Source organism: Suncus etruscus, chromosome 1 (assembly GCF_024139225.1).
Source record: "Suncus etruscus isolate mSunEtr1 chromosome 1, mSunEtr1.pri.cur, whole genome shotgun sequence".
Lineage (NCBI taxonomy): Eukaryota > Metazoa > Chordata > Mammalia > Eulipotyphla > Soricidae > Suncus > Suncus etruscus.
In genome coordinates this window covers 108,069,737-108,082,727 of record NC_064848.1, presented here as the reverse complement: position 1 = coordinate 108,082,727, position 12,991 = coordinate 108,069,737, and the positions used below count along the sequence as shown (strand labels likewise).

Below are 12,991 nucleotides of genomic sequence, written 5' to 3'. Positions count from 1 at the left end.
CCATAAAAAAGCTGGAGTGGCCATACTAATATCAGATAATGCAAACTTTATACTCAGGAAGGGTTGTAAGGGACAAAGACGGACATTTTATATTAATCAAGGGGTACGTAGAGCAGGAAGAATTCACTCTCCTAAACATATATGCACCGAATGAGGGGCCAGCAAAATATTTAATACAACTGTTGACAAATCTGAAAAATAATATCAACAACAACACAATAATTGTGGGGGACCTTAACACGGCTTTGTCAACACTGGACAGGTCAACCAGACTGAAACCCAACAAGAATATACTAGACCTGAGGAGAGAAATGGAAGAAAGAGGCCTAGTGGATACATATAGGACACTCCATCCCCAGAAACCTGGATACACATTCTTCTCCAATGTACATGGGACATTCTCCAGGATAGACTACATGCTGGCACATAAAACATACCTCCATAAGATCAAGAGGATAGAAATTTTGCAGACTACCTTCGCTGACCACAAGGCTCTGAAATTATTTGTGAACTCCAAAGGGACTCAGAAGAAACACTTTAACACCTGGAAGTTAAACAGCCTCATGCTCAATAACCAGTGGGTCCGAGATGAAATCAAGGAGGAAATAAAAAGGTTCCTGGAAACAAATGACAATCAAGACACAAACTCTCAGAACTTATGGGACACAGCAAAAGCAGTACTGAGAGGAAAATTTATAGCTTTGCAAGCACACATCAGGAAGGAAGAAGGAGCTTACCTGAGTAGCTTAATGACACAGCTAATAGAACTAGAAAATGCTCAACAAAAGGACCCAAGAATAGGAAGACAGAAGGAAATAACAAAGCTGAGAGCAGAAATTAACGAAGTGGAAACTCAAAAAACAATCCGAAAGATCAACGAAAGCAGAAGTTGGTTCTTTGAAAAAAATAAACAAGATTGATAGACCACTGGCAAACCTAACAAAGAAAGAGAGAGAGAGAAACTTGATAACTCGTATCAGGAATGAAAAAGGAGAGATCACTACTGATATGACAGAGATTCAAAGGGTAATCAGAAACTACTTTGAAAAACTCTACGCCACTAAAAATGAGAACCTGGAAGAAATGGATAAATTCTTGGATTCTTATAATCTTCCACGGTTGAAGGAAGAGGATGTAGCATATCTAAACACCCCCATCACCATTGATGAAATTAAAACAGAAATCAAATGTCTGCCGAAAAACAAAAGCCCAGGTCCAGATGGAGTCACTAATGAATTCTATCAAACTTTCCAAGAGGAACTACTGCCAATCTTGGCAAGAATCTTTCATGAAATTGAACAAACAGAAACACTTCCAAATAGCTTTTATGAAGCCAACATCACCTTGATACCTAAACCAGACAGAGACGCTACCAAAAAAGAAAATTACAGACCAATATCACTGATGAATGCAGATGCAAAGATCCTCAACAAAATCCTGGCAAATAGGATTCAATGCCTCGTTAAGAAGATCATCCACTACGATCAAGTAGGTTTCATCCCAGGAATGCAAGGCTGGTTTAACATCCGTAAATCTATCAACATAATACACAACATCAATAACAAGAAAAATAAAAACCACATGATCATATCAATAGATGCAGAGAAAGCATTTGATAAGGTCCAACACCCATTCTTGATCAAAACTCTCAGCAAGATGGGAATGGAGGAACCTTTCTCAATATAGTGAAGGCCATCTACCACAAGCCAGTGGCAAATATTATCCTCAATGGAGAAAAACTGAAAGCCTTCCCTCTAAATTCTGGCACAAGACAAGGCTGTCCTCTCTCACCACTCCTATTCAACATAGCACTGGAAGTACTTGCTATAGCGATTAGGCAAGAAAAGGATATCAAGGGAATCCAGATAGGAAAGGAAGAAGTCAAACTCTCACTGTTTGCAGATGACATGATACTCTACTTAGAAAACCCTAAAGACTCTATCAAAAAGCTTCTAGAAACAATAGACTCATATAGCAAGGTGGCAGGCTACAAAATTAACACACAAAAATCAATGGCCTTTCTATATACCAATAGTAATAAGGATGAAATGGACATTAAGAAAACAACCCCATTCACAATAGTACCACACAAACTCAAATATCTTGGAATCAACTTGACTAAATATGTGAAGGACCTATACAAAGAAAACTATAAAACTCTGCTCCAAGAAATAAGAGAGGACACACGGAAATGGAAACACATACCCTGCTCATGGATTGGCAAGATTAACATCATCAAAATGTCAATACTCCCCAGGGCATTATACAGATTTAATGCCATCCCTCTAAAGATACCCATGACATTCTTCAAAGAAGTGGATCAGACACTTTTGAAATTCATTTGGAACAATAAACACCCTCGAATAGCTAAAGCAATCATTGGGAAAAAGAATATGGGAGGAATTACTTTTCCCAACTTTAAACTGTACTACAAAGCAACAGTTATCAAAACAGCATGGTATTGGAATAAGGATAGGTCCTCAGATCAGTGGAATAGGCTTGAATACTCAGAAAATGTTCCCCAGAGATACAACCATCTAATTTTTGATAAAGGAGCAGGAAATCCTAAATGGAGCAGGGAAAGCCTCTTCAACAAGTGGTGTTGGCACAATTGGATAGCCACTTGCAAAAAATTAAACTTAGACCCCCAGCTAACATCATGTACAAAGGTAAAATCCAAATGGATTAAAGACCTCGATATCAGCCCCAAAACCATAAGATATATAGAACAGCACATAGGCAAAACACTACAGGACATTACAGGCATCTTCAAGGAGGAAACTGCACTCTCCAAGCAAGTGAAAGCAGCGATTAACAGATGGGAATATATTAAGCTGAGAAGCTTCTGCACCTCAAAGGAAATAGTGCCCAGGATACAAGAGCCACCCACTGAGTGGGAGAAACTATTCACCCAATACCCATCAGATAAGGGGCTAATCTCCAAAATATACAAGGCACTGACAGAACTTTACAAGAAAAAAACATCTAACCCCATCAAAAAATGGGGAGAAGAAATGAACAGACACTTTGACAAAGAAGAAATACGCATGGCCAAAAGACACATGAAAAAATGTTCCACATCACTAATCATCAGGGAGATGCAAATCAAAACAACGATGAGATACCACCTCACACCCCAGAGAATGGCACACATCACAAAGAATGAGAATAAACAGTGTTGGCGGGGATGTGGAGAGAAAGGAACTCTTATCCACTGCTGGTGGGAATGCTGTCTAGTTCAACCTTTATGGAAAGCGATATGGAGATTCCTCCAAAAACTGGAAATCGAGCTCCCATACGATCCAGCTATACCACTCCTAGGAATATACCCTAGGAACACAAAAATACAATACAAAAACCCCTTCCTTACACCTATATTCATTGCAGCTCTATTTACCATAGCAAGACTCTGGAAACAACCAAGATGCCCTTCAACAGACGAATGGCTAAAGAAACTGTGGTACATATACACAATGGAATATTATGCAGCTGTCAGGAGAGATGAAGTCATGAAATTTTCCTATACATGGATGTACATGGAATCTATTATGCTGAGTGAAATAAGTCAGAGAGAGAGAGAAAAACGCAGAATGGTCTCACTCATCTATGGGTTTTAAGAAAAATGAAAGACACCCTTGTAATAATAATTTTCAGACACAAAAGAGAAAAGAGCTGGAAGTTCCAGCTCACCTCAGGAAGCTCACCACAAAGAGTGATGAGTTTAGTTAGAGAAATAACTACATTTTGAACTGTCCTAATATTGAGAATGTATGAGGGAAATGTTGAGCCTGTTTAGGGTACAGGCGGGGGTTGGGTGGGGAGGAGGGAGATTTGGGACTTGGGTGATGGGAATGTTGCACTGGTGATGGGTGGTGTTCCTTTTATGACTGAAACCCAAACACAATCATGTATGTAATCAAGGTGTTTAAATAAAAGAAAAATTAAAAAAAAAAAAGAACTAGATTCACTAGATTTAAGTTACATAATAAAAGTAAAATAATTTTTAAAAAAATTATTTGTATTATATGAAACAACTTTTTCACTAGAAGAATAAGAGCAAACATTTTGACCTAACACATAGATTTCTTAGCTAATAATAGTGAAATTGGATAACATACTCTTAAATATTATAGGTGAAGGTCAAAGAATGTGATATGGGATTACATATTAGCCATATCTGATAAGTAGTTTACAAATAATTTTGTTTACAGAAATCCAAATCATTTTAAATAATGCACAATCCAAATTAAATACACTAGTAAAAATTGATGCTGATTAAAAACAAATTGTAATTTATTATATAAAGTTATTCTCAGCAAAGTCACCTGGCATCCTATCGCCTGTATCTCATAGTACTTAATACAACTGAAAGACAAAGGAAAAAAAATAGTTATATTGAAATAGAGAAGGCAACCAAACTATAATAATCCTGTGATGGGGAACAAATATTATGAATACCTTAATTATACCATTTCTCCAATATCTTTTTAACTTTTCTTTTCAGATACAGAGATAAAATATAATAGTAGTAAAGTAATGAAAATAAATAATTCATTATTCATTAACAAATTACTGTTACTTATGTTTATATGTCACTTATTTAATGCTATATGCATATTTAGTTGAGGGTAAAATACTGTTTTTAATTTTTAAGACTGGAACCAAATGCAGTACATTTATGTTTAAAAGAGCTTGCAGTATTTTAAAGTTATTAACATTTCTAATTTTTTAAGTCTTCAATATGGTTTTAAGAATCTTTGTTACACATTAATTTGAGAATAAAAAATTGTTACACTTACTTCTGATCTCCTTCCTCTGTTCAAATAAGTACAGACTGGGCTGAAAGCACCACTCCCACAAACATATAGATGAGTGCGATTAAAAGTCTGAATTACACGAACAAAGTTCCCGCAGCCATGCTAAAGAGTAAGTAAATATGCTGTTAGCAAACCAAGAACTACTAATATTTTCAGTATAAAATTTATGCTGTTCTATACATTTCCCATTCTGTTCATTTTATTGTTTATTTTAGAGATAATGAGAACAACATGTTTCACTCCACTGATTTGTTTCAGGAGAAGGCAGTCTTTGGTTATGAGTAAAAGAGTTCTTGTATTTCAATACTTTACATATTATTAAGTTCTTAAGTTCAGAAATATACTCTTTACCTAAGAAAGAAATTGAAAAATACAAGTAAAATGAATTATTTCCACAAGTTTTCTTCAAGACAATATATATGCACACACGTTTTAGGAATGTGTTTTAAAGAAACCATGCTAATATAGAACACAACATAAGGCAATAGAAAAAATCATGCCTCTATAGTTGGGGAGAAAAGAACAAATATTAAGCACAATGCAACACTACTGGTTTCTGTGAAACATGATGGAATCATACCTCCATCCTTGACAGCCTTGTTAAAACAGAAGTTAACTTAATAATCATTTGGTTTGGCAGACACACCTATGTTACTTATGCACAGGGTTCAGAAGTCCTTCCTTGTATAGTAGTTGGAAGTTTAATGGGGTTGGGCATTGAACCTGGGTTCTTACACTGAAAAAATGCATTCCACTCTTTGAGCCATTTCTCCAAATCCTAAAGATTAGTTAACTCGCCATTATTTAAATTTTTTTCATTCTCTCTCTTTTTATATTAATAACAACATTCCATACAAAATTTCTATTATAGATTTTTATTACCAAATAATCAACAATTAACAAATTAATCATAAATACAATTTTATGTCATTTAAGAGAAAATTTTTGTTAAATATCTAATGTCATGCTCTGTTGCACTTGTTTATTAAGGTATGTTAAAGTTTGTTACATAAATGCAAATGATAATAAGTTTTTCTAGAGTAAAAGTATTGTGGTATCTATATAATATGTCTATGCAAGGGAGGATAGGAGGAGTTATGTTAATTTTTCATACTCAATTTAGCAATTGAGTTTTATATATAATAGTCCCTTAAGGCACTAATTCAATATATTTCTATTAATAATAAATCATATTTGTCATGACTTTCATGATTTATTATCATGAATTATACTAATAAATGTAAAAAGAAGAAAAAACTAATATGCTTTAAATTTTACATACAGATTATACTTACACATGTATCTACATTGTAATAAAAGCATATTTATCACTAATATTTGAGAGTATATTATGTGTTAGTAGTATTAATAATCATATAACATATGATATGATTAGTAACCTTTTTATTTGCTATCTAGTTCGATTTTTCACCTTTCAAGTTCACAATATTTGAGTATAACATTTGCTATTTAGGTATTTAACAGTTATTCATTTTTATACTAGTTCAATTCCTTTAAAAATATGACCAAAAGCTTTCATAATTCATTTTATAGGATGTATCACTAGAACAAGTGAAGCAAAAAAATTATTTTACAATATCTGCTTCTGGTCTTTAATGTAGGTATGGGAGAATGAACTAGCTTAATATTTTATTTAAAGATTTTTTGGGGGGTGGGGGTGGTAGATGAATGGTTGGGCACACCAGAGGTCTTTAGTGCTTACTCCAGTCTGTGCTCTGGAATCACTTATGGCAGAAAGTAGAGCAAATTTATATAAAAAATACCTGCATTTAACACTGAATCCTATATATGCACAATCCTATACATTCCTCTGGATGAGGAATTTGTAGTTATTAGTGGGGAATTTTTATGTTATTTATGTTTGCATGGCTTTTGATACTTTAGTCATTTTTTAACATGCTCATATCTATTTTATTTAAAGTATTTAATGATGTGGTTATTGAATTCCAAAGAAGTTCAGTGTTTTGCCCTAAATTTCATTAGTAATTGAGCCAATATTAAATATAACTCCCTTCACAATTTAGTTTCTCTATAAATACAGATGAGCTCTCAGTGAGCCAGTTTCACACACTATTGGTAGAGACTGGTTTTTATCAACAGTTTCTCCCAGGCTACTTGATGCTCAGTGTGCCCCTCAGACTGCCACTACCTCCAAAAACACAAAAGGAAAAAACAAATAAATTTGCATTATCAGGAATAATATATTAGTCTCCTTCCATTTCCACCATGCTACTATACTTACTGCCATAGCATTTTGATTTCCAATCAAAATAGCATTCCAATTTTATCAATTCTATCTGATAAATATTTATCCAATTTACTCCCTGCAAGCACTATACAAGATACTAACAATAACAATGTAGGAATGATTCAATCCCTGCTTTTAGATAAAGGAGACCATAATACATCGGGCTGAAGTAAGTGAAGCAGTCAGGTTATAGACACCTATTTTTAATTTCTGTAGAAGAAAAGAGGAGCAAATGAGTAGTATTATCACATGAAAGACTGGAAAAGAGGTTATTTAAGCTGGAGTCTACAAAATAAGATAAAGATACTAACAGACAAAAATATAGAAAAGACATCCCAGGAGTAAGAAGAACATGAATTTTAAAATGGAGGCATGATATTGCAGGGTTTCCTAAGGAAACAATGTCTGGAAGGTAGAGAAATTTATTGTGTGATGAAACAGAGAAGCAATTAAAATGGTTTTCTCATTATGATTCAGCTTCAGATGGGTAACACCAGAGAGGGTTGAAACATAAACTCAGTGAGTGAGAGAAGCTGAGTTCAGACAGGCTTTATCCTTTAATGGTTTCTACTTGAGACATTGATTTAGCTTTCATGTATGCTTCATTTTGTCTGCATATGATGATGATATTGCTTGTTTTTAATAATATACTCTTATAACTCTTGGGATAGTAACTCGGGTAAAACACACACACACACAAGATCCAGTGAGTCTTTCATGTGCATGTTCAATTCCAATTACCACTATAAACCCTGAGAACTGATCATGACATTTGTTCTGTGCAGAACTTAGTAAAGTCCTATCCATTACAGACATTCAATAAAGGTTCTGAGAGTGAGACTTCTGTGAAAAATCAATGAAATGCAATTTTTAGTAGTTTAATTCTATTTAAAAACTATTTAATTACAAATGCTAATGAAAAATCAGGGTGCTATCATACATAACAGTATACTGTTTATGTGGACATATATGCCATTTAATAAAATGTCAGACATAACTCAAATTCTTGTTACTATGATTGGATAGTATAATTTATTTTATTTATTATTATTATTATTATTTATTATTATTATTGATATAATATTTACTGTGTATAACCTATTCTAAACTTTCTAGAAAATATTAACTCATGAATACTTTAACAACACAGTAAAAAAAAGGACTATAACTAGGTCCTTTACAGAGCTTAGGGAAAAGCACAGACTGGGTAAGTCTCCAAGGTCAAAGAAAAGATAAAAAACAGTTTTCTCTTACTATCAATTTTTTCCCCTAGAACTTTTAAGGTTTCTGTACTGAAAATAAATTAACTTATGGAATCTAAAATTAAATGTTTTCAAAATTATATCCTGGAATATAGATAAATAGGGATTTATATATATTGACTATGTAAAAGGGAAAGAGACATCTTGGCCTATATTTATTCAGCATGATAATAAACAAGGTGTTCTTATTAATAAATTTCTATACTTGATCTTAGCCAGAAGGGTGAGAAATTATTGATATATCTATTTTTAAGGAAAATACAGTGTCGAAGCTTTGGGTAATCTTATAATATTACAAAATAATCTATACAGTGACTATCAAACATGTTAATAAGCCAAGCCTGGCAAAGTATACCTATAATATATGACTGATTATATGTACTTCTGTTTACTTTTTCAGTAAGTTCTTACAGTATTTACCTAGGACATCCACTAAGTCCTGTTTCACTGGAAATGTTTAGCAGCCTATGTCAATGCTGAAGTTCAATTTTTATATACGAATAGAATGAACAATTTATCTAAATAGAATATGTAGAAATATAAATAATAGAATTAAAGAAAGGGGACATAGGTTTACTATATTTAAGGCAGATAATTATATTTCCACCAATATAATTTATTTCTTTGTAAATAATTTATTTAGGTCTTTGGGCCACATCTGGCAGCACTCAGGGGATACTCTTGCCTCTTTGCTCAGAAATCACTCCTGGCTTACTCAGGAGACCATGTGGGATGCTGGGAATAGAACCCAGGACTGTCCAGATCAGCCACATGCAAGGCAAATGCACTACTGCTGTGCTATCGCACTGGCCCCATCTAGATCATATTTTAAATCAATTAAGTAGCTATTTTGCAATTGCTATATTTTTGGTGACATCAAATTTTCCATAAGTCAAAATTGAATGTATAAGGGTTATTTTGTTTTGCTTTTCTCAAAATTAATAATCAAAATAAAACAAGTGTATGAATTGTCACACATTTGCTTTTGCTTAGTACTTGAAAAAATGCTTAAAATAAAAGCTTAATTTGACCAAAATTCACTTCTAAAATATTTGCATAATAAACTTATTGCAAAATATTTAATCCAAAGACATTTAATAAGCTCATCACCCAAGGTATGTCAACTTGAACAGTCACTTATAACAGATTCCATACTTGATCTCTTTCACCTCGTGTTTTTCAAATCTTTTCTGAATTTTATAAAAGTGCTTAGATATAGAGCTGAATGTTGTGAAAAATGTCACTTACTACACAGCCTTTTCGATTTGTGAGGAATGACTTATAACTAAACATGCAGTGAAATAAATGCTAGGGTGTTATTGGATGACACACTGGAAAGGCAGCCAGTCCAGTCTGGTTCAGAGAATGCTTTCCAAAAAATTATCTGACAGTATAAGTAGAGGCTTCCTAGCTTAAAAGAATGAGATAGTGTTCAAACAAGAAGAGAAGCACATGTGTTATCAAAGGTTGAGGAAGGAAATAATATAGTATATTGACATAAAACAAGGCAAACTTATACATATACAGGATTGCCAGTAAGTCTATCAAATCTTTCCAAAATATTAGCCAGTTATTTATCTTTTGTATGTATTCTTAGTGTTTCCCATATTTTCTCTGGAGAGTGTTATGTTATATCAAAGAGTACAAATCTATACCATAATGCCTTAGTAAGACAATGGTCTCTAATAGCTAGTAGTGAAGCTAATATATATATATATATATATATATATATATATATATATATATATATATATATATATATATACGGGGAGAGACAGAGAGAGAAAACGGAATCACCCTTAGTGATTTCTCAGCCAGAGCATGTGCCATCTTACACTCAAGGCAGTCTTCCATAACTCTGACTTGTGATAAAAACTTTGCAGTACAATACACCTGGACTGCTTAGAAATGTAAAGAAAACAAATCATTTATTTAATTTCTTTTTTCCTAGTTTGAATCTACTTGATGAATCAGTAAAACTCTCAATATACCAAATCCAAAATGGATGACCTTCACTCTCACAATCAGCATTTTTTTTTTTTTTTGGTTATTGAGTCACACCTGGCAGTGCTCAGGGGTTGCTCCTGGATCTATGCTCAGAAATCACCCCCGGCAGGCACATATGGATGCCAGGATTTGAACCAACGTCCTTCTGCATGAAAGGCAAATGCCTTACCTCTATGCTATCTCTCTGATCCCAACAATCAGCATTTCTTACCTCTACACTTAAAACCGTTTATTCAATATTTTTGGCATGAAATCAAATCATTATGATTTAGAAATGACTGTATATGTATGTGTGTACATTTACAAGTTTTACTAATCAATCAACACATTTGAGTCTCAGCTCTCCATTAACTTATGTTTCCATGTTTATTTAATTACTACTATTAAATTAATAATTTAAATCTCTACTAGTTCATAAAATTGATTAACTAAAATAGTGTTTACTTTGGCATAAAATGTCTCTATCTACTAGTACATATAGACATACACATATAATACTCATACAAATTAATACACATACAAATTAATACACACAGTAAGAAACATAACAGGTCTTTAATTAATAATTATTGATTAACTTATTTAGGTATCAAAAACAGATTACTTTACCAATTTCTTTTAAGAGTTGGTGATTGAGATCCTTGGGTCCTATATGTTATTTTTTGTGATTTATAACAAGAAAGTGAAAAAAGTATATGCTTTATTATTAACATATATGTGTCTTATTAATAAAAGTATCATGTATTTCTTCAATTGCATTCAAGAACAAACTGATTTAACAGTTTCAGTAAATTCAGTACTTTAAATTGCTCTTTAAATAAGTACAAGTTTATTACTTTTTGCACATGCATATGTATGTATATATATGTATATTATACACATGTCTCCTTTCAAAGGAATACAATGTGCATAAGTGCTACACACTGAACACATGTTGATATTTACAACTGCATTGGTATTGTGTGGTCATCTTTAATTAACAAAGATACCACTCTTTACTGGTGACTAATGCCTCAGGAATGTACTGACTAACACTACCCTTTTGCCTAGAATCATTGGAAAAGCCCAATGGTATCTGGGAGCTACTCCAGGCACTTGCATTATCATTACTTCAGCAGCCTGCTGAGAATTCTTCAGGTTAGATCCACTTGGAACAGAGATTATTACCGAAATCCATCATGAAATGTGTCAAGCGAGGTGCAATAATGAAAACAAGGCAGGACATTTTTACCTAGTCAGGAATTCCTAAGTTACAGTGTTTTAAGAGTTCCAATATCCTCTCATTTACATTTTTACCATATGTCCGGAGGAGGATTTAAAACACCAACACCCTGTGTTTCACTTTTGGCTGCACTCAAGTACATGGATTCAAAGATCAAATATTTAAGTTTTGAAGTTTTTAAGGACTCACTGTCGGATCTTTGCCAGCCATTTTGCACTCTTCAACTTTGATTGTAGATGCAGGCCAGAAAACCTGCTCAGAAAGAAAAATAAAGGTTACATTATCTCACTTGTATATATCACGGTTCATGGTATTCATTTACCTAAAGCAAATAGTTTTATATAAGATCTATTGAAATCTTAGATTCTTTTGTTACTTTATAAATCTCAGATTCTTTTTTCACTTTATAAACTTAGGTCAATAAAGATTTTAATATTTTATTCTAGCAATAATGTTTTATTTCTTCCATTAATTTCCAATAACAAGTCTTTCAATAATGTCTTTATTTATTTATTTATTTATTTATTTATTTATTTATTTATTTTTGGTTTTTGGGCCACACCCGGTAACGCTCAGGGGTTACTCCTGGCTATGTGCTCAGAAGTTGCTCCTGGCTTGGGGGACCATATGGGACACCGGGGGATCGAATCGCGGTCCGTCCAAGGTTAGCGCAGGCAAGGCAGGCACTTTACCTTTAGCGCCACCGCCCGGCCCCGTCTTTATTTATTAATGAATAATATTAAACTAGTCTTTATTAAGTACACAATATAACATAAATTTTCCTTTGATTTGTAGTAGACTATATACACATATAAGAATGAACTTACATGTATATTGCTTTCAATTTAACATTGCAGACTAGTAGATTTTTAGGTTCTTCAAATGGTAATTTAAGTTTGGAAAACATAAAATTTCAACTGTACAAGTGGATATTATATTTCTAAACAATCTATGCTTGGGTCAGATCGATGGATAGATTTTTTTTTTCAATTGTCAGTCTGTTTCCCATTGGTAAAATAATTAGTTTTGAAGTTTTCCTGCTATAATACATTTATTTTTAATCACTTTATTTATTTACTTTAATGAAGCATTATTAACTTCCTGTCTGTAAAATTGAAATTCAGTACACACTTGTTCAAAGAAGAGTAGATTTAATAATAGATAAACAGTATGTTTAATTTTTTCAAGAGTTTGTTGGATTAACTGCAAGAAAGCAAGGTAGTTAATGCATCAATTGGATCATTTTTATGATATTATGCATGAATTTACTTTTTTTGTTTCTTTTTATTTTATTCTTTTTAATTTGGGACCATATCCAGAAGTCCTCAGAGCATATTTATATGGCTCTATATCCAGGAATCAGTTCTGGCAGGGTTTGGAGGACCCTGTGGGGAGCCAAGGATCAAATCTAGGT

At 33.1% G+C, this 12,991-nt stretch overlaps 1 protein-coding gene across 1 annotated transcript in view; it reads right to left on the bottom strand.

Moving 5' to 3' along the window:
• SEMA3C (semaphorin 3C) overlaps positions 1 to 12,991 on the bottom strand; it is a 198,077-nt gene that overhangs the window by 66,965 nt on the left and 118,121 nt on the right. The window contains 2 exon segments of the mRNA XM_049783875.1: positions 4,800 to 4,919; positions 11,767 to 11,829. Coding sequence (XP_049639832.1) covers positions 4,800 to 4,919; positions 11,767 to 11,829 — 183 coding nt within the window.